Source organism: Mustela erminea, chromosome 17 (genome assembly GCF_009829155.1).
Source record: "Mustela erminea isolate mMusErm1 chromosome 17, mMusErm1.Pri, whole genome shotgun sequence".
NCBI lineage: Eukaryota > Metazoa > Chordata > Mammalia > Carnivora > Mustelidae > Mustela > Mustela erminea.
In genome coordinates, this window is record NC_045630.1 from 7,103,845 (window position 1) to 7,126,755 (window position 22,911).

Here is a 22,911-nt window from a genome sequence, read left to right on the forward strand (position 1 = left end):
GAAGCGTTATTTTGGGGGAATTTGTGCTAATAATCTCATAACCCCTGTAATCTCCTCTGGCATAATGATCTGCAAAGCTTCCTCTGCTTACTGCACGGGTGTTCAGAGAACTCTGCGGTTTACCTGCACCCCGGCCCATCTTCTCTTTCGCCATTTCTAACTTCCTGAGTGAGGCCACACTGTGCGCACGCACAGCACAGACCGTACCTTCGTGGCGGCTGTTCAAGACTTCCCGTATTTTGGTCACAATTCTACGCATTCATGTCTTGTCTTTCCAGTTATATTGCAAATGGCTAAGAGCTAGGGACCATGTCTTGTGTATCTTAACATCCTCCCTGGCTTCTGCAATAGTTAACAAGGGGTTATATGTTAGCTGATGATAAAAGTTATGTTTATATGACCGTATTTCTTCTCAAGTCAAGGATAAAAACCCTGAAGTAAACAGTCACACCTATAATTAAGCAAACACTCATGTGAAAATGCCGCTTGGAAAGAGTCACAGATTTCAAAGAAAAGGAAAACGTTTTTAAAGGAAAATACAATATATAGATCAGAAGAACATAAAAGAAGACCCACTTCCTACTATTTTTCCTGAGGGATCCCTCGCTCAAATCAAAATACTAGTTAGCAGTCATCGCATGATAATTTTTGATTATTAAAAAGTCCCTATAAAATCTTCATTTTTATGGATGACATAAAGTCAAATGATATTCCCGCTAGATTTGTCATCTCTTGTTCTCCAATGACAGTAACAAATCATAACACCTATTTTGTATGGTGTTTAATAATTTTCGAAGTACTGCCCCATGTGTGTTTACCGTCAGTTCTTCACAGACCTGTGAAGAGAAGGGAAGGCTCGTGTCCTCTTGGGTTAGGGTGTGAGAAAGGGCGTTGGGAGTTGGGATGAGCCTAATGTCACAGATGAGTAATGTCTCGCTTGGAGGAGGACCCGCATCTTCTGATTGCGAGGCCAGAGCTCTGCTCAGATTTTCCTCAGAAAGAGCTGAGTTGGTGGTGATCAAAATAGAGGAGCATGGAGTCTTGCGAATTCTGTAGAGAAACTCCACACACGAGTGAGTTGGGGATATGTGACCCCTTGCCCGCAACCAAGATTCTAGCTTCTAAGGACTCTCTGGGTTACTACCTGGCATTAAGAGATGAAAATCTGAGATAGCCCAAAAGAACAAATTAAAAATACAAGGAGATCAGAGAGGTACAGACTTAAATCTTAATTTAGTCATTTATAATTTATAAGCCCTCAAAGGAGCCCAGAATTTAGGTTTTAAAGCAGGTGGTAACATGCAGTTCCATTTTAAGGTCATTTTCGATCACCAAGTGGAGCATGCTGAGATAGAGCCAAGGACCAGCGTCACTTTTCTCTCAAAAATGAACATAAGACACTCAGCTTTAAGAGTGTGTGAGTGTGGGGGCGCCTGGGGGGCTCACTGGGTTAACCTCTGCCTTCGGCTCAGGTCATGATCTCAGAGTCCTGGGGTCGAGCCTCGCATCGGGCTCTCTGCTCAGCGGGGAGCCTGCTTCCCTTCCTCTCTCTGCCTGCCTGTCTGTCTACTTGTGATGTATGTCTGTCAAATGAATAAAATCTTAAAAAAAAAAAAAAGAGAGAGAGAGAGTGTGTGTGTGTGTGTGTCCAAGTAACTTATCAGCTAAAAACCGTGGTATGAGATTCATCAGGACCTAGACACAGGCAATGTGAAAAAAGAACGAACTTGCCAGAATGTCTTAGGGACCACCCTTGCTGCTGTGCCCTGGGCAGTGCATTGACGGTTGGAAACACTGGAGGTTTAACAGGCACATCTGGGAGGTGGGCGTGTAGTGTAAAACCCATCTTGGCGACTACTGTGCAGCAGTTTGGGTGGGCAAGAAAAGATCGTTTTCTTGAAAGTCTTAGTCATCTTGAGCCGAGAATGTCAAGTGGAAAAAGGCTAAAGAAAGATTGGAGGTTGGGAGGGAAGCTTTACAAATAGGAAGCATCCCGCCCGAGGACGCACGCAAAGCTCGCAGGTGCTCCCGCTGATTCCCAGACCCATTCATGTGCCACGGCTTCCAGCTCCCATCACGCTGTCGGCTGGGGCTTCATGTGGGTTCTCCCTCGATGTTTAATTTAAAACCTTCTATATCTGAGCAGTGAGTCTGTCTCCCGTGGTAGGAACAGTGACTCCCAACTGCCAGGTCCTGAAATAGCTGCAGATGAGTCTCCTGGGGAAATGGTTGAAATGTGAATTCCAAGGCCCTGGCCTGAAGCTTCTGCTTTGGTACGCCTGGGAGGGAGCCCGAGCATGGCTGCTTCTGACTGGTTTCGGAACAGTAGGTCTATGCTAAAATCCCATGGCCTTTAACATCATCTCTCTGTGGCTTTCTGCTCATTTCCCAGACTTTCCTCCACAGTCAACACCAGTGGAGGAACACAGGAAACCACTACTTCATTTCACAGAACAGTGTCCCCTAGGGACACTGGCCTCTGGTCATGCACAAAGCGCCAGCTCTGAGGGAGGGGGCTTGTCTGTGTTGTGTCGGTGGCTTGAATCTTCATTGTAACTTACTCGCCTCTAGGGTCATTCCTGCCTCCCCTTGTGATTTGCAGTTTGTTGCTTCCTGTGCTCCTAGAAGCTGTCATGATGCCGTTTCATAGAACCAGACGCAGCCTGGTGGAGAGAGGCTGAACTTGTGTCATTTGACGAGCAGCTTTTATAAACCTAACGACCTTGTATGTGTGAGGCTGGCCCTGGCCTTGCCAGCTACCAAGACTCCAGAACCCATTAGAAGCAATAAATTTGTTGGAAAGACATCGGCAGGAGTTTCTTCAAAGAAAGGGAAGCAGAGTGAGGACTAATGTCACTGCCAAGGCGATTTTGCCACATTAGGGCGAGCACAGAGAAGCCGGGACACACAAGAAGCACGAGGCATATTCTAGGTAAATAAGATAAAATTATTGTAGGGCGAGTCCTAGCTTAAAAGCAGAGAGGTAACATACCAGGAGCATCTAAACCTTCCTTAAATATTTAAGGAAGCTTCCTCCTGAGCTTAATCCTGGGGAAGCTCAGTCATCAGATATGGTCCCTGGTAATAAAGGGGGAAAGGCAGCATAAAAAGACAAACCAAAATACAGAACTGTGTGTTTGAATATCTGCATGAGACATTCAGACCTAAGTGCCATAGGAGCTCGGAGAGAGGAAAGATCACCAAGAAAATGGGGGGCTTGATATAAAGGGCTGGGACGGAACGGTAAGGGAAGGAACCTGTTTACCCAGCATGCACCGTGTCCACCAATTCCAAATGGACTTCTATCCCCTAGAGCGGTGCTGTCCAGAAGTATGTGGCCCATAGAGTATTTAACTTTTTTAGTGGCCACACTTTAAAAAGAGAAACAGATAAAATTAATTTCAATAACATTTTATTTAATCCAACATATCTAGATATTTAGATTCGTAATCAACATACGCTTACTCATGAAATACTTTGTTTTTCATACTAAATCTTCAAAGTCTAGTGCTTTTTTTTTACACACATCCACCTCAGTGTAGACCAGCTCCATTTCCTGTGCTCAGGACGCACAAGAGTAGCGGTGACCAGGTTGGACAGCAGAGACCTAGAGAAACTCTCGCACATTGAGTAGGAAGAGATGTATACTGGGATAAACTGTGAGGCACTGTTTGTTATAATACAGAGAAAAACAGGCAATAACCCAATGTCCATCAAAAGAGGGAAATGGGTAAATAAATCACGAGCAAAGCAATGAAACATTGCGTGGTTTCACCTTATATTCATGTACGCAGCGACCTCGAGGAGGGAGGAGGTGGAATGGGCTGGAAAGAGAAATAGAAGATAATTGGATCTGTAATTTTCCATTCTTTGAAGATGGATTAAACATATAGGAAGGCTCATCTCTGTTCACTGAGGGTGGCAGATGTGTGCACTCACTGTGTCACCCTTTACTTTAAAGTATAAAAACTTTAAAGTAGGGACACCTGGGTGGCTCAGTGAGTTAAAGCCTCTGCCTTCGGCTCGGGTCATGATCCCAGGGTCCTAGGATTGAGCCCCGCATCAGGCTCTCTGCTCAGCAGGGAGCCTGCTTCTTCCTCTCCCTCTGCCTGTCTGTCTGCCTACTTGTGATCTCTGTCTGTCAAGTAAATAAAACCTTTGAAAAAAATAAAAAATAATTTTTTTTAAAAAACCTTCAAAGTAACTTACAAAAGGAATAAAACTCATTGAGGATATGGAGGCAGCAAGGAGTAGGCATTCAGAAGACAGACTCTTCCAACGAAGAGCAGAACGGGGTGGTCCCAAGTCAAGGACCGTTGGGGGTGGCGGCTCGACCATAAGCCGATGATGCAGGAGGAGAGAGAGAAGACTGAGTAAAACCCAGCGACCCGAGCCTTATAGTGCCCGCACACCTCCCTGACAGCCCAAGTTCAAGCACACTGCGGGCAGGTGTTGACAGACTAAACATCTTCCTGGGGGAAATGAAGGAGGGGCGCTCTGGGAGCCGCAGTGATACTCGGTGGGTCACCCTCTCCACTACCTGGCCCTGGGGTCTATGGGGTACGTCGAGAATTCAGCCAAGCTGTTATTTACGCAGACCGTTGCGGTCTCAGCACCCCCTTGGTCAAATGGCCTGCAGGGACTTTCACACCAGCCCCTCATGCAAGCACATGGCTTACAGAATAGCATGCGCTCACAAGCAAACCTAAGTTCTTCATAGAACTTTTCCCAACCGCCCTTATGACCTGGTCTCCCCCGCCTCCCAGGACCTTCCCCTTGTGCCCTCCTCAGAGAAGGTCTCCACGTGGCATATCAAACTCACCCCTTCTGCTGGGATTGACCAAACTTGCCCTGGGAACCCTAAAGCACTCCATCCACAGACCCTAATAACGGCATGTGCTTCTCTCTGCCTGTACCTTGCCTTGACCTCCCCATGTGACCCCTTGAGGGGTGCCATGTACTCCTCTAGGACTCTGGGTAATAAACTATCTCAGTTTTTCCTGTGATCTGTTGCTGAACCCAATTCACCATCCAACACCCTATAACAACGTCCAATATCCACTTAACACATTACTCCACTTGTTAATTTAAAAACATTATAATAAAGTGCTTTTTAAAAAAAGCCTCTGCTTGGTGGTGGGAAATCAGGGTCCACGGGGGCTGCCAGGGTTAAAGGAAAGTGAGGAAGTAGCAAAAATGTTCAGCGAAGATGTTGAAGACACAGAGGCGTTTGCCGCTCGCGAGGGGAGGCTGAGCAAACAGGGCAGCAGCTCAGAATCGGATCAGATCAAAAAACACACTGAGCCATAAAGGTGGGAGTTATTATGGACTGAAGACACTTTCTCCTTTGGCACCGACTGACCTCAGCAGAGATGGGAGGTATCACAGGATTTGTTCTAATCATTTCTGGGGGAAAGAGGAGTTAAAGAGTGTCTCCGGAGTCTGGGTCCTGAATAATTCGTTTGCTGGTGCGTTGATTTCCTGTAGTGTGTTGCTAAACCGCGATGCGACACCCTATACTCCACTTAACAAATGTTAATTCACAACACAGTAATCATCTTTAGATTACTTTTGACTGGACTATTCTAACACTGATGTGAGGGGAGATGATATGACATACCATCAAAGGCACTGAATTCAGGCTCTGTATCCTCCACTTTTAATGAAACCTTGAACAAATTAATCTCCTGGAGCTTTACTCTCTTTAGCTGAGCAATGGGGTTCTAGTAGTATCTAACTACCTCACAGAGTTGGGAATAAAGAGTTAATATGCATGAAGCACATAAACAGAAACTAGCATGTGGTGTGCACTTACTAAGCATTAGTCATGGACTCTACCGTCCATTTGCTAGGTATTTCCTTGCATCTATGATTACCTCCTTAGGATAAATTCTTGACAATATAATTTTTGGGTAAAAAGGCATACACAGTTTTAATGGTTTTAATACAACCTGCCAAAATATGCACCAGAAGCTACTTTAAATCCCCTCGACCATATCATCAAATACTTGTATTAGTCCCACATACCAACATCACAGTGTCTGTCAACCCACCGCCCACCCAGCAAACAATTACAGGGGCCCCTATATACTCACCGACCCAGAATACAGGTGTGGTACCTGGTAATCTGTATTTTTAAAACACTCCCATTTGAGTCATACTGTACAGTTTAAAACCATTGCTCTAGAATTTTATCAGTTGTGAAATCAATCGCCATAACATTAGTTTTCCCAACCTCTTTGCAGTATCAACGCTTCAGACCAGGATCTTTTTGAAACTCCCCTTGGCTTCTAGAACCCCTCCAGAAGAGGTTCTACCTCTTCTCCTATTTCTGCCACCTTTTCTCCCCATTTAAGGAAAAAGAAACTGGATTATTTCATGTAACTGGGAAGTCTTTAAGCGGCACTGGCTGCAGACACATTGTCCAACAGAAATGTATCATGAGCCATGGAAACTTAAAAAAAAAAGTAATTTTTTTAAATTCAAAATTAATTACTAAAGTAATTCATCTCCTCCCATCATTGACTTGGTTGCTCCCTACGTGGCCTGAGTCTCAGACGGACTTTCTGGGAATCAAGGTGCTGGAAGCCTCTGACTCACATCCTTGAGGCTTAACAAGCCGGGGGGTGGGTATATCCAGGAATCCTAGAGAAGGAATCTTCCCAGTCTGGACGTTATCCGGGGGCAGAGCTGCTACATCAAACGCAGTGGAGTGCCGTGTTTGCATTCGCAGCACATCCCTATCCACCAGCCCCTTCCCGGCCGTCTCCGATTTCTCTCGAGCCTGCAGCTCTCACATCCAATCAGTCACGGAGTGAGGCCGGTTTAATCTCCCCAGTCGTTCTCAGGTCTGTCCTCCGTCTTACCTGCTATGACCCCAGTTCAGACTCTCAGCATCTCTTGCCCAGATCTTTTAATAGCTGTGTTTAGTCTCCTTTCTACACTTTTTACCACCCTTGGATTCCTCCTCTATAGGTATCTAGATGCAGCCCATTTCCTTGGTTAATGACGGGACGTGCTAGACCACTAGGACAAAGTCAACCCTCCCTGGCATACGAAATCCTCTAAGACCTTCCAGAACCACCTCTGGATCACCTTGCACGACCAACCATGTTTCTATGTCCATGTTTTTCTCTGCCTGTTGCATTCTTACCACCCTGCCCTGCCCAGACTATCCCATATTTTTCCTCCTTCCCAGCCATCTGTAGGGTCTCTGCACCTCCCCAGCTTCCCTCCACATTGCCAATGGGTACACTTTTAAACACAAGCCCTAACTGGAAAAACTGCAATAGCTCATTATCCACTTGTATCCACAAGTCCCCTGGGATTTAAGACTATGACAATTAGCATGGTTCAACACAGCTGATAATTAGCATGGCTCAAGAGAGCGGATACGTTGGGCTCTAACCCTCTGTCCATCTCTGCACACCAGGTCACTGCTCCAGCTGTGCAGACCATTTCAATGCCCCTATGTCTGTTTCTACGTTCTCCCCATATAGAATGTTTCCAGTATTGACTTTTAGAAACCCTTCTCAACCTTCAGAGCCCTGGATTTTTCTTTCATGAAGATTTCTTAGATTTCCCTACTCAGACAAAACACTCTGTGCCTTCACTGAAGTCTGTCCATACCTACATCACAAAAATGACCATGGCCTTGTTAATGGACTGGTTAACTGTGTACCAACATCAGCCCCAACGGAGTGGGAGTTCCACTACTCACCAATTCTGTAACTTTGGGACAACTAAGAGCCTAAGTTCTCATGTGCACATGGAAACATTAATACCTGCCTCCCACAGTTATCTTAAAAATGTGACAATATGTATAAAGAAATTAGAAGAGTTCCTGGCACATGAGGAGTTCGTTACTTGTTCCTGGACCTGCTCTGAGCCCTCTCTGAACACCTCACATCACATCTTAGTCGCAGCACGTGCATTTTGGAGTCCAACTCCCCAGGACCAAGGCCCAGCTCTATCACTTACCAGCTGTGTGGTTTTGGTCAAGTTCTTTGCCTTCAGTGTCTGTTTTCCCATCTGCAAAATGAGGATAATAAGAGAACCTATCCAATTGGGCTGTCATGAGGAGGAAGTAAGATAAATATAGCAAGCCCTTAGAACAGTGCATGGCATAAAGTGCTCAGTAAGTTCCCAGGGTCTAACACAGCAACTGGGGGACGATGTTCAGTAAATGTCACATTGTATTGAACCCTATGTTTCTCTTTGCAGTGTAATTTAGGTGGGGTTCTTCCCTGCATTAAGAATACTGACCTATTTTATTATAATTTAGGTATTATCTGTAGATAATCCCTGTTTATAAATTGTCAATCCTTATTTATAAATTGTTCCCCTCACTCATTGCTTGGTGAACCATCACTGAGTGAAAATGCAGGTACAATTCAATTATGGGTGCTTTATTTAGTCTTGGACTGGATTATCTGAAACTCACAGGATATTATTATATACATGTAATTTGATTCATCTGCCTATAGCCTGTCAAGTGAAAAGCACCCTTTCAAAACAAAAAGTATACTGAAATATGTTTACATTGATTTTGAGATAGTTCTTTGCAATATATATGAAGATATCATTGAGAAAGGTAACAAGGAAGTAGTATTACCAAAAAACACCAAAATAAGCAAGGTAGCATCCTCTCATTTCTATAAATGCTTTGCAGAATTATTCTATTTCTGAATTAATGAATTTTTTTTTAAACAAACAAAATCCCTAATCAATACTGACAATTGGGGCAGGATGAGATATATTCCCTAATTCTCTGAATTTTGTTCTGGAATTCGAGTTGTCTTAAAGCTTCAGAAGGAAGCAACTGCTGATTATTGAGGGAGGCAGACAAGGGCATTGGGGGCATACGGAGGAGCAGCCAAGACAGCCGTTCCTACCAACAACGGCCCTGTTGAAGAAGCACTTACATGAAAAAGATGCTAGGGCCAAAAGTTAAAAGAAAGGAAAACAAATACATTATAAATACTCAAAATTTTAATGAAGAGTTTCTCAACATTGGCACCATTGACATTTGGGGCTGGGTAATTCTTTTCCGGGAAGGAGGCTGTCTTGTACGTTGCAGGATGTTTAACAGTTTCCCCGTCCTCTACCCACTGGGTGCCAGTAGCACCCCCTTGCTTGTTTTATAGTTTTGACAACCAAATATGTCTCCAGACATTGCCAAATGGGCAAAATCACCCTGGCTTGAGAATAACTGCTTTGATGGGAGAAAATTAGCAAAAGTATTAGGTGGGACATCTTATGGGTTTTTTAAAATATTCCATCATTTTCAGTATTTTTGTTGATTTAAAAACTAATTACCTGTACTACTAACGAAAAGACCCGGGACCATGATTCTGATATCTTTTCCCAGAGCTTGGCCCCAGGGGGACTCTGTCTGGAACGGGCTGATGAAGGTAAAGGGGTGAGGAGGGAAGAAGGGTCACCAAACCTGGTTTGGGCGGCCTGTGAAATGCAAGACACTACAGAGGGCGTAGCGCTCCAGCACACTCAGACTCTGTTTAAAGGAAACTATAGTCTCACGACAAGTGACTTCCAGTGCGGTTCTCATCTGCTGCTTTTTCCTTTTAATAAACACCTGGTTGGTGTTTGTCTCAGTAACAGAGGTCATGATAAATCATGGTCTGCCGTCCTAAAGTGGGACTGTTCGGGGAAGGGACGGACATACAGCTCATTCCTCCATAATACTTGACTGAAATTGTTTCAGGAAATTAACAGTTATATTAGTTGCCTAAAGACAAGATTCCCTGGTCTTCCTCAGGACATTCCCCTAAATGTCTTCTTTATGATGGGCAGTAGAAATGCTGAAATTGGGATAAAAACTTTAAACTTCCACATAATGATGAAATTAACTTATAATGATGTAAAAAAAAATACTTCTGCATACTGCATTAGTAGTAGTTCTGTTATTTTGAAGTAACAGGGAGGAATAAATAAAGAACAAATAAAAGTCTCAAACAGGGGCGCCTGTTGGCTCAGTGTCTGCCTTCAGCTCAGGCCATGATCCCAGGGTCCTGGGATGGAGTCCCCCACTGGGCTACCCACTCAGCGGGGGGTCTGCTTCTCCCTCTCCCTCTGCTCCTCCCCCTGCTCATGCTCTCTTTTCCTCTGTCAAATAAATAAAATCTTTAAAAAATAAAAATAATTTTAAAAAATGTCAGACATGGGTGCTCCAAAGGCTTTCATCATGTTTTAAGTAATAAAAGGAACTGGCATAAACCCCATGGCATGAAAGTCCCCAAGGATTCCTATTTCTTTAAAACTAGAATAATCTAAAGATGTCTCTCCTGCCTGAACTACAAACAGGTGTTTATCTGCCTGTTCGAGTTCGTCAGCCCTGCACTTCTGAAGCCGCTCACTGTTTCCTCTGATGACAGATATGCCTGTAGTCATCATTCAGAGGGTGTTATGGTTAAATACGTATTTAGCAACAGGAAAATGCCACAATCCAAGGACAACAGCAGGAACCAATAGACATGGTGTATCAAGAAATGAAGCTCTTGAAATAAATACTGGGATAATACTACTTTGATTTCTGGTATGACCTGAAGTCATCAACTCCCTTCGCCTTCTCCCAACCCACTGTCTCACTTTAGTTACACAGATCTTAATTCATAGGAAGATTTTTTTGCTACTTGTTGAAAAACAAATGCACTCTAGGGACGCCTGGGTGGCTCAGCCAGTTAAGCTGCTGCCTTCAGCTCAGGTCATGATTCCAGGGTCCTGGGATCAAGCTCCTGCTCAGCAGAGTCTGCTTCTCCCCCTCCCGCTGCTGCTTTCCTGCTCGTACTCTGTCAAATTAATACAATCTTGAAAGAAAAAAAAAAAAACCACACACACACAAATGTCCTCTTAAATTCCAGGAGCCCCTCTTCCAGCAGCGGTTTCTGTTACACACGCGTACATGTCACTCAGCTGTGCCAACACGGAGGCAGTCCCACTCCAACGCGGAGCGCCTCCAACACTGAGAGGTGCCACTGCAATTCTCACACTGTTCTCGGCACCCACTATGGGCGCATACGCGTCAGACCCTCAGTTCCTCCAGGTCGTATCTAGGAAACGTGGGTAAATACCTGCCCTTTCTTACCTGACACAGTGATCCTGAGGTTCATGAAACAAAATGTAGTTGTCAACAGAAAAGGCAGTGTTCCTACCAGTGCTGCGGCAGGCCTGCGCTCCTAACATGCGTGTTAGAGGCTGAGTCTTCCAGCTCAGGCAGCTTCTCGGTTCATGCCTTACAGAGAGCTGGCCGTACTGTGTCCCCTGCTGTTGAAATGTGAATACATGAGGTCGTCAGTTAAAATAAGAACTATACTAGGAACAGTGCCTCTTATTATCGAAGGTAAAAATACTGAAGTAAAAATCTAAAAATCTTCAAAGACGAGGCGACTACCTCCGTGCAGTGAGAGCATGACTTCCGCTTGTGCTGCCAAGAGGAAGGAAACAGAACTCGTCCTAATCGGAACTTCTTGGCCTTGGAACTTTATGACCTATTTCATTTCAGTTTATTTACACTCCTGACTCCCTGAGCTCTCAGCGCTCTGGATCCCTGGGACCCATCTCTCATACTTTCTCTTCATGTATTCCCCCAAGCAACACAAAAAACTTCTGATTAAAGTCAGAAACTTCTTAATTTGCTCAATGGTAGCTAAAATAGACTTCAGAAAGTATTAATTGACCTTTTAACTCTTAAGCTACTTGTTTCCAACTGTAGTAAAACTTTTGGACTCCCCTTAAAGGAATGCCATGAATCTCAAACCAGATTTCTCCTTTGTTTCTTTTTCTTTTGGGGAGGGGGTGGTAGTAGTTAAGGTTGTATGATGGATAGAAAACATCTTATATTCTCAAGAAGCACGTTCTCCAACACAATGGTTCTCAGGTACAGAACTTACTCATTTTTCTATTTTGAATTCTTAGAATGTCAATTCATAACCCACAGTTGATGTTCAACTGATGTTTGTTGAATTCAGTCACCTTGCTTTGGATCAGTCGGGCTGACAGGGTCTGCTAGCATCCTCAGTGCCCTGAGATCCATCCTTAGCTGTCCTGGCTGAGAACACTCCTCAGACAGAGAGGCTTGGCCATGTCTGTGAATCCAACCCCTCCTTCATTTCCCTGGAATCCAACCCCTCCTTCATTTCCCTGGAAGAGTGCATTCGTAGATTGGGGGCCACACTTTTTAATTATTATGTAATGTCTTCATACTGATGTCCTAGGATGCTTTAATATTATTTCTATTATTTCCACCCCTGGCTCTGGGATTTCCAGTTTCTAAAAAAAAGTGTTGTCACAATATACTTCTTAATTCTGAGCAACTGAGGAAAGATACAAAATACAAAATCCATCTTAACCAGGAAGTCCTTTCCATCAAGAGTTATAAAACCACCTGCTATGTTTTTGGAGATTACCTTTTGACATTAAAATTAAAAAAAAATACATTATTTTTTAAATTCGAAGAATTTTAAATATTTCCAAAAAAACCCCAGTAACTTTCTCACCAATTCAATAACCACTTTACCAATTATTCTTTTATTTGTATCATACACATCAACATTTTACAGAAAAAAAAGAATCCCTTAATGTTAAACTCCAATTAAGTACGTTTTCCTGATTCTTTTTGATGTAGACACCTAAATTTTTACACAAACATAATCTGTACATAAAATAATGTTTTAACATTTTTGAATCTCATTTAACATTTTTCATACAATTTTACATAGATCAATATCCGTTAATGACTATGTAACGGTCTACAATAGCAATACATCAAAATTTACTTATCCATTTCCCAAATGCTGGACTTTTTTTTTTTAAAATGTGTATGAATGGAATTGCTAGAAGTATCTTTGTACAAGTAGCTTATTTTTCTTTTAAATATTTTCCTAGGCATATGCTGTTCAAAGTGACTTGGTCTAGCCAAAAATAGATTGGTTACAGAGCTTTTGATCTAAATAGTTCTTTTAAAAATTACTAATCATGCTACTGGTATGAAGACACATAAATTTTAAAATGTTTTGCTAATATAATAGCATACACCAGGTCAAAGTTGTTTCAATTTGCGTTTTTAGTGCTCGGAGACCTGAATATCAATTCTAAGAATCGTCTTTTATTTCTGTCCTTTGTACTCTCTCCTTTCATAACCTTACTTAGTAAAGAGTAGAAGCTTTATGGTTTTGCATCTACTTTTTAAAAAATATTAAGCATTTTATCCATGTGTAATGTAAGTAGCTTTTTAAAAATCCAATCTCTTTTTTGTCTTCTTACTTAGTGCCATTTTTCATTTTTCTTTAGTTGACCTCACCTACCCTGCTAGTGATATTTTTCAGTGCCATGAAGTATCTTTTGTACTACTGGGATGAGAACTGTAGTCTTTTTATTTTCACCTTTATAATCAACATTTTAACTCCTATGGAATGAACTGTCTTATCATATGTAATGTGGGCCTAATTCTTTTTTTCACACTGACATCCAATTAGTCTTTCTACCAGTAGTTACTGCATAATTATTTCCTTCCAACTGGTTTATTAAGTCTTAGTTAAACTTCCTACTTAGCATCAAAGTGTATTTAGAAAAGGTTATTGTAGGATTTAAAGGGCAAGACTCTCACTTCTTTCCCCTAAGTTAAAAAGATAAATCTATCTTGCCTGTTGTCCTAATTTGCCACAGTTCTGTCAAATTATATAAAATAGAAGTTGGAATGTGCAGTTCAAGTGTAGTAAATCTCCATACTAATGTCATCTAGTGGCATTCCTTTGGCTATGATTTCAAACACATTATCTAACTTAACCTTCACACTAATTCTACAAAATATTATTTCTGTTTTATAGATGGTGAAAATATTTTGATAGGTTCAAACCTTAGGCTATACCTAATAGAACCACTTTGCCGTATTAATACATGCATAAATATTAATACCAATTCATGACTTCTATTTTCAGGAAGCTGTGAAGTACCTAAGTCTTTGTTGTTTCATTTTCCTCACATATAGAAGAGCAACAAAAGACTATTCACAGCTTATCTGGGCCTAGTATCATCTGCATATTTTTATAATATGTTGCTCAGATCAAAAGATACATTATTAAAAAGCATTACTTTGTTGAAATTTAGCCAAATTCTGCTTCCATGAGCTCCTCTGCTCTAACTTTATTTCTAACTAATCCTACGCTTCACATCTCCCTGATCTGAGAGTAGACGGAGAGGCCGGAGCCCGTGGGCTCTGCTTCCCGCGCTGCGCTGCATGGACTTCCGTATCGGGGCAGCCTGGATTCCAACCCTGGCTCTTCCCCATACCAGACCCGGGCCGAAGTATTAGTAACTGTCTTTCCCTCTTTGCCTCTTCGTTAAAAACGTATTCAATAGGATCAGCCTCACAGGGTGGTTACGACCCTGTCACTAGGAAGCACAGGTGCCTAGCACATCGTAGATGCTCTGGAGGGCTCTCTTCCTAGAGGAATGACCATTCTGAGGAATGGAAACAGGAGACTGAAGGGGGAGGCACTTCAGCTCTCCTGACAACTCCGCAGGTTTTCACCACCGGAGTACGACAGCTTTGGCTTCTGAGGGCTCTGGAAAAAATGTTTGTTCTCTAGGCAACAGCTGAGAGGCTGAAGTGATCACGGAGGCGGTCACCTCACTAACTGTGAGTGGGGCATAAGGGAGGAGACATGGTGAACCCTCCTTCCATTCACTCCTATCCACCACACTCTGCTGCTAATTAAAGTGGCAGCACCACAAAGTGGTGTATCGGACCCTCACTAAGAAACCTCGGGAAACCTCCAGACGGCTTTGAAAAACCACCAGCATCCCAAATGCCTCACTCCATCTTCTCTTCGGAATTTCAAATCTGTGGTACCTTTTCCTGGAGCAATGTATATATATTTTTTTTCTTTTGGCCCAAGTTAGTTGTTGGAAGTTCTTTTCTTTTAGCCCAGCACAGGCCTCTGCAGAAATTTTCTGAAGTAGTAGTAAACCAGAACTAACCTGATCCTGAGATTTCCTTTGGGACAAACTTCCCAAGAATGACCTCTTCAATGATCAGATGGACTGTCCACCACTTTCTGTAATACAGAAGATTGTGGTGGCGGCAATGCCTTGCTGGTTACCAGGGCTAAGTAGGGGAACTGAACTGCACAAAGTGTTGTAAACACTAGACCTTTACAAGTAAAGGATCATGCAAATTTAATCTTTTAACAGTTGGCACTTGTATGGAAGTTGCTATTGCTACTATCATGTCTGTACATTAATATTATATACAAAAGACCCACATAATTTACTGTGTGTGTTTAACTACTCAGAGGCAGGAGCAACTAAAATAATTACAAAAGTAACTAAAATATTCCTTCCATATTATTGTTATTATAGACTAATAAAATCTGAAGGTCACTAGCAGATACTTATTACATCCCTTTAAGCACAGTTGCTAATATAGAACCCTCACTAATAACACCCAGTACTAAAATAAAACTTTGTCCAATAATCAATCAGTTACTGATAGGATAACAACAATATCCAATAACTGAATGTCTCAAACAGAATTAAAACACATCTGCATATATCATCATATAACCCGTTCTGATTAATCATGTATGAAAGAGTCCTTTAAGTGAAAATATTCTGATGCCAGGATGAATGTCCAATGTAGCATTTCCAGTTTGCTCTTCTCTAGTTTTGAAATTGCTTCTCTGGGCTTTCTAGGTTTTTGCTTCCCTCAGAGGAGTCTACTTTGGCCATGATTATATTATTGGCTCCAGGAGCCTCTGGTTGCTTATCATCACCATCAAAGATAATATCTTCCGGATTTGGAGGCGGGGGGCAGAATTCTTCATTGGGAAACATCTCCTGGAAAAGCGTTTCAGCTTGCTTGACCGCATGCTCGCTTCCCAGGGCGCAGTCAGGCCCAGAGCAGACGTAAACATTGGAAGGTAAGCCCTCATAGGAGCTTCTGCTGATGCCCGAGGAGTCTCTCATATTGAAGTAAAGAGCCCACAAGAGTCTCGGCTTTGTACATTCTTCCTGGTCTACTTCTGTTTCACTGTATGGGGTGAATAACTTCTTCACGACTGACTCTAAGTCTTCTCTTGCTGTTTTAGAAGATGAACAGGCCAGATGTACCAGATAGGTGTCTTTCATGCACGTCATGGTCGAAGAACATAATTCGGTGACACGAACGGCACATGTTCCTGATTCCTCTGGAGGCACTACCAAAATGGAAATCTGCTGATCTGAATCTGCCTTTAGTATAGACTGATCCGTAATGAGCACTGCCCTGGAGATCTGCTTATACTGCACATTTGAGCAGGTTTCCTCAGAAAGGTAACTGTCCTCCACAATAAAGTATTTAGCATTTATTCTTTGACCTAAGTGATCTATAATTGCTTTACATTTTCCAGAATCTTTGTCAACTACCAGGCATTGGACTTTGTGACGAAGACAATAGATTCCACCAAAAACTGCACACATCCTGCAGAAACACTGGGGAATTTCTCCTTGCCCATACAAGGGAAATAAAAAGGGGGTGTTGCCAAACCGTCCAAGACAGCGAAGGAAGTTTTTCGTTGCTTTAAGGCCATCTATGGTACTGCAAGATGATTCTGTCATTGCAATCGAATGCAGCACAAAATGTTGGAGGTTGGGGGTTAATTTTTTAGTTTTTAAGTACTCTGAAAATGAGCATTGCACAAAAGCTTGGTATTGATCAGGATGTTGTTCATAGTCTAAACAAAACGTAAGAAATTTCATCAGTATCCTCTTTTCAACCATAGTGAGTTCTTTGCTATTAAAGACATCTGCTCTGGAACAAGGCACCTGTTCTACTTTTCCTTCACGGAACGCAAGAATCCTAGTGACGTTTTTAAATTCTGCATAACGACTCACATTTGATTTGATTAAGAGATCAATTAGCAATCCTTGAGAATACAGCAGCTTTGATACCAAATCAATATTAAACCTCCTGCTTTCTTTAACTATTTGAGAGTAAGTAATCTTCTTTCTCTTTGGTTGGTCAGTGCTGTCTTTCTCTACAGGTTTCTTTCCATCTTCATCTCCATCTGAAACTGCGGGTATATGGGTTTCATCTCCACAGTACTCTTCCTTTGCCAAGGTGTCCTCGACATCAGTTACTTCCAGTGAAACTTCTCCATCACTTTTTGGAGTGTCTTTGGCGGGCGTTTCATAGCTGGCAGCATGCAACGAGTGTGTTTCTTCAGGCAAGCATGCGGAATGCAGAGGGTCAGGGGTGGCGCTGGATGTTGCTGAGGAAGGACTTTTCTGCAGAGCCTCCATCTCTTCAACACCGTCATCCGCATCCTGACTGGCATAACAAAACACTTCCGTGTGTTGGATGGTTTCGTCCTTCTTGCGAAGAGTGACAGCTTCTTCTGTTTCATGGATCAGGCCTTGCCACGAGGCAGTACTTTCTTCCACAATGGCACTGTTTTGCTGATACTCCTTCAACCAGGAGAGCAATCCCGAAAAGCTGAAACTTGCCCAGTTTCCTCCATAGTAGCTTCTGGAATCAAGATGCAGAACCCTCTGGCCACTTCTTGAACACGCAGCTGCAAGGATGGATTCAGGCAGACCCGTCCCTATGATGACCACATCAAACTCTGTGGGAAGCTGGTCCGCCATTGTAGGAGATAAAGCTTCGGGTGACAACGGCTGACAAAGGAGAGGCGTGGGAGTCTAGGCTGAGGGCTCCGCTGAGCTGAGCATATGCCGTGATCCAATCTCTCCTTGTGAGAGTCTAGTTCATCCCAGAAGTACTGAGGTTGTAGGTCCTAGCCGTTTAACAGTTACCCTTTCTTAATACTGTTTTCCTTATAGGTCAGTAGCATAAAAATATGATAAAGTATATCTAATCACATCTGAGAACACTAAAACGGATGTGTGGTTTTCATTCCTGCATTTCATCTTAGCAGTAAATGTCAAAATGCATCACACATGCATTTGTGACTGGAACTCTTCTCTGAAAGAAGAAAATTCAAGAAAGAATACATCTGTAAACAATATGAAGAGAAAAGTAATTTCATGCAACAGCAATGACAACGACTCCACTGGAGTCCGACTTGTTATCAGGACATAAGCCTCTAGGAAAGCAAATCATTAAATGCTTTCTTACATATTTTCTAATTTCTCAAAAATGAACACTAGAGATTTATCCCCCCAAAACACACTGTAATGAGGAAGTAACATCATAATGCCCCATAAAAACAATTTTCATAATATAGTTCTGTACCTTTTGCTTTTAATAATATTAATATTTGAATAGAACTATACAGAACGGTGAGCTTAGACTGTAAGAAATGTGTGGTTCCACTGTGTTTATGGAAACAGACTATACACTATGTGCACACTGTCATGATGAGGAATATTTCTGTGGCCAAGTAAGCCTGCGGGTGATTTTAGAACAACTGCATGAAAGACATTTCCATGCAACAAGCACCCTTAGGAGCCCGTGGTAGCATCGTGAGACTGTTTCAACTGAATTAACCAGTCGGATTATTGCAAAAGGATTATTTCAGTAAAACCACTAGCATTTTGAGATATTTAGGTGCAAAAAAGGTTTACTGTAGGGAACATGCATTTAAAAAAAATATTTATATGAATGTACACATGTGCATGTGTTTTTTAGGTGTAAGTTAAAAAGGAAAACTCCCACCTTTGTAAGTTAAAATATCTTACCATAAACCATACCTACTTCTACAGTCCAAGTGAACATAGGGTGACTTGCATTTTGCCAGACTCCAGCTCTGACCCTGAATCTCTGTATCACAAGATGAAGGCCCTGTCCAAACATCCCCTAAGATTAACATGTTGTTTGCTGCTTTTGAAGGAGTAGGAGGCAGCAGTGCAAAAAGGCTCTCCCTCTGGCACAATACTGATTATATGCCACACACAGAACATTTCTGCGGCACTAGGTGTGGCTCGAGTTGCAACAACCAAGGGGTGAAAAGGCATACTCACCTGAAGTCTTTAGGCTAATGCACTATACGCACCACGTGAAGGGGGCCTTTCTATCAGCTGTTATGGTGCAGTCAGAGGAAGAGTTCTTGGAGCCCTAATTTTCCCTATCATTATGCTTCCTGAACTCAACATCAGTACTAACTGGTTCTGCCCAGGCTAAGATGACGAGTTAGCTTGGACATCTGTAAAACAAGCCATTCAACTGAAAGTCGGATTAAGTTGACCAGTTCACGGTACAAACCGACTGCACAGTTTAGTGGAATGGCCATCTCAACGGTCCTCTCTAGTCAGAGCCTCTGCCTCAAGAATATCGGCGATTCTACCCTTGTTTTCAGCATTTCCCTGAAAAACCAGGAATTGTGCACTGGTGGGGCAGTTGCAATGCCTGCTCATAGGTGTGTGTGTGTGTGTGTGTGTGTCTGCGTTACTTATCCTGCCTTCTTCTAGCAGGGTGTGAGGAGGCAGACCGACCCCAGGAAGGTACGGGAAGGAAAGTAAACACAGTGTGTGCTTATTCTTGGCTCAGGAGATAGAGCAGAGGATACAAGGCATAAGGGCTAAAACCAGGCTCCTTCTAACCCACAGATATCAAGAGTCCTCGAATAACCAAGCACGTAGGACAGAACAACCTTAAAGAACATGCAGCTCACTCCCCCATAAGAGAGATAACAAAACGGACTGCAGGAGATTAAGCGACTGGCAAAATCCACACAAGAGGTTAGCCAGGCCATGGAGTGGAGCCCACTCTCGTGTCATCAGGCCGTTGGGCTTTCCACTTGGTAGAGAGCAGCCTCTCCAGGAACCTCTAGAACAAGCACTTTTAAATTTCCTCCCCCTTCAACATGCCATAGTTAGCTCTTGTTCAGGGATGACCACCGGCGAAGCACCCTCCCTTTCTTTGCCTTAACCCTTATCTAGAAGCACAAACCTTGGAACTGACTTCAGGCAAAGAAATTCTTATTCTTGGCTAAGAACTTTTTCAGTTCCATCACAACCCCGCTACTGACTTGTCTCCCAGGACTTAAATAAGGTCTTTGACTCTGATCCCAGAGTTTCCACCTCTAATTTAAAAACAAGGATAAAGTCATGGTTGAAAGCAGTAACTATACGCCCAGAGAAACAGAGCAGTCGTCAGGCGAAACACCGTGTGCGGTGAATGTTTCCAGCAGTCTTAGAAACTCCCTGCTGACTAGTGTAGCACCTGAGCAGGGCGGGGATGAAGAAAAAGCAAGGGAAGGAGACGCAGCAGCAGGACGAGCTCACACAGGCAAGAGCTGAGGAAGAGGGTGAATGCTGGTACTAATAAGGAACTCAACACACCCTTGATTTTAAACCCCCAGGCCCCGAGTCCAAATAGAACTGCCCAGCATAGGAAAAGCATTTCTTGGAAATACGAACTGTAATGTCTGTGCTCAAACACCTGTTGCCCAGCCCAGGAAGCATTACTGATGGCACTTTAGGGTTAAGCTTCAATCCCCCTCCTTAACTGAAAGCTTAGCCCTGCCTAAAAAATTGCCTGACACGTATTTTAAATTAATATAAAGAGTATAAGCACACAGCCATCTGTATCACCAGCTGCATACACTTAACGGCCCCCTCCCAAGTTTCAAATCGTTGTATAAATAAAATTCTCAGGCTGCTTATCGAGGAGAGGAGGGAGTAGTATTAGAATATTAGAAAAACTCAAATAAATGAAATCATGATTCCTATGAGAATTTTTGTTTCCTTCAAAATACCAAAAAGTGAATTATAATAAATATAATATTTGGGTTTGCCACAACATAGGAGGTTGGTAAATGACACAATTTCTGATAATGCTACAAAGATTCCGTTCTCAAAAACCTGCCAAGATAAGAGCAGTGATAAATTTTCAATATATTTCACTTTTTTTTTTTTTCCTCCAAGGACCTTTAAGACCTGTGAAATACACATTCCTATTTCACATCTCGTGCAAATGAAATTCCTGGAGCACACACTATAAAATAATTCCCAAGCTTAGAAAAATCACATCTTCAATGATACATGCTTCAAAAAGAGCGTCTTTCAAAATGTCAACGAGACACGAAGCTTCCACAGGATTGGGAGTATTGCTGAAATAAATCTTCGATTAACATTCAAGTTCTACTTTAATGAAATCTCCCGGCTGCACAGCTAACTCTTTGTCCATCTAGGGTGGGATTCTGCGCCAGCTGTAACCTCACCTTAGATTTTTGGGGCGCTGGAACCCCTAAGGAGAAAAATACAGTAAAAATAGCTTAGAAGGCCACGTGCCCATTTGCATGCTGAGAACCCGAATGAAACTCTTTCCCTTCTAGGAAGCATTCAAAGGTTTACATCTGCTAATGAGCAAAATGAAAGAAAAAAAAAAAAGTACACCTGCCACTCTGCCACCAACGGTACCGACTTGAACCCCTTCTCACCACCCTCTCCAGCTTCCCTGAGTTACTCTTTCTGGACTGTTGACTCTACAGCCCTCCGTTTCCTTCCTCAAAGGGTAAAGCCGCGGTTTCGCGCCCTGTTGAATTGTACGGGGTGAAAACAGACGTGAAAGGAACGGGACATGGGACGGAGGGGTCGGGGAGGGGCTGGGGCTCAGGGCCGGCTGCGGGGACGGAGCCGAGGCCGCCGCGGAGCGAGAGGAGGCGAAGGAGAGGAAGGCAGGCCACGCGGCTCGGGGTGGACCAGAGGCGGCGAGGCCGGGGCGGGCGCCGAGCGGCGGGGCGGGCGGGAGAAGGGGACCCGAGGGCGCGCTGGGCGGCCCGGGGCGCGCCGAGACGGCGGCGGGGCGGGAACGGAGCTCGCGGGGGGGAGAGCGCCGTCTCCTCCCGGCCCGACTCACCGAAGAGGCTGCTGCTAAACCCGTCCCACACGCAGCCCACGGTGTCCCAGACCCAGCCGTTCCGCAGGCAGGACACGAAGGTAAAGGTGACCCCGAAGAGGGACACCAGCAGGTCGCTGAGGCTGACGTTGACCAGCAGGAGGTGGGTGGGAGTGCGGAGCCGCGGGAACTTGGAGTAGAGGACGAGCACCAGCAGGTTGTTGCCGGCGCCCAGCAGCCCGATGCAGCCGAGCAGCGGCGCCAGGCGCTCGTAGGTGCCCGGGCTGAAGAGAGGCGCGGGGCTCAGCGTCCCCGCCGCTCCCGGCCCCTCGGCGCCCGCGGCCCCGCCGCCCTCCCAGTGGCCCTGGCCGCCGCTACGGTTCCCCGAGTACATGGCCCGGCGCCGGCGCGCTCGACGGACGGGGCGCCCAGCCTCCCGCGCGGCCCGCGGCGCGCTCCGCACTGGGTGGGGCTCCTGCTCCGCCGCCCGCTCGGGCCATTGTGCGCGCCGGGACCGCCCTCCCCTACCCCTTCCGCCCGGCGCGCCCCCGTAGCCCTGCCCCCTCCCGCGCGCCGCGCTCCCGACACGCCTCTCTAGCTCCGCCCCCTCCCTCCGCTCCTCGCGTTCTCGCCGCTCCGCGCGCCGCAGCGCCCCCTCGTAGCCCCGCCCCCTCCCCGGGCGAGCTCCCGTGGCCCCGCCCCTCGCCCCCGCGCGTCGCGTTCCCGCCGTTCCCCGCGCCCCAGCCGCCTCGTTAGTCCTCCCCCTGCCCCTTTGGCTTTACCGCCGCGCCGCTCCCCTCCGGCTCCGGCTTTTCGGGTTCTCTGGTCCCAGAGTCTCCAGGGCCCCGCGCTTCTGTCCCGGCGTGTGCGCGCTCGCGGGCACGCGCGTCGGGCCAGAGGGGAGGAGAAGGCGGCGGCCGCGGCTCCCCACACCCCGCGTCCGTGCACCCCGCGGAGGAGCGTCACGGCCTCGCTCCCGTTCACGCACTCACTCGTGCACTCACTCACCGCAAGCGTTTGCGCCCCTGCGTCTGGCTCGTGCGCCAGGAAGGTGCGCGAGGGCCTTCCGCGTCGGGTTGCTCGCCTGCCCGGGAAGCCGCCACCCGCCGCCGCCC

The 22,911-nt window shown here is 44.8% G+C and overlaps 2 protein-coding genes across 2 annotated transcripts in view; both read right to left on the reverse strand.

Moving 5' to 3' along the window:
* Positions 1 to 22,372, reverse strand: part of OPN3 (opsin 3) — a 41,029-nt gene extending 18,657 nt beyond the window's left edge. The window contains exon 1 of the mRNA XM_032319402.1: positions 21,818 to 22,372. Coding sequence (XP_032175293.1) covers positions 21,818 to 22,190 — 373 coding nt within the window. The 5' untranslated portion in view covers positions 22,191 to 22,372. The remainder of the gene's footprint in view (positions 1 to 21,817) is intronic.
* CHML (CHM like Rab escort protein) lies at positions 12,528 to 22,911 on the reverse strand. Its single transcript, XM_032319399.1, has 2 exons — positions 22,805 to 22,911; positions 12,528 to 17,980 (listed from the first exon to the last, which is right to left on the reverse strand). The coding sequence occupies exon 2, from the start codon at positions 17,641 to 17,643 to the stop codon at positions 15,679 to 15,681; it is 1,965 nt and encodes a 654-aa protein (XP_032175290.1). The 5' UTR covers positions 17,644 to 17,980; positions 22,805 to 22,911; the 3' UTR covers positions 12,528 to 15,678.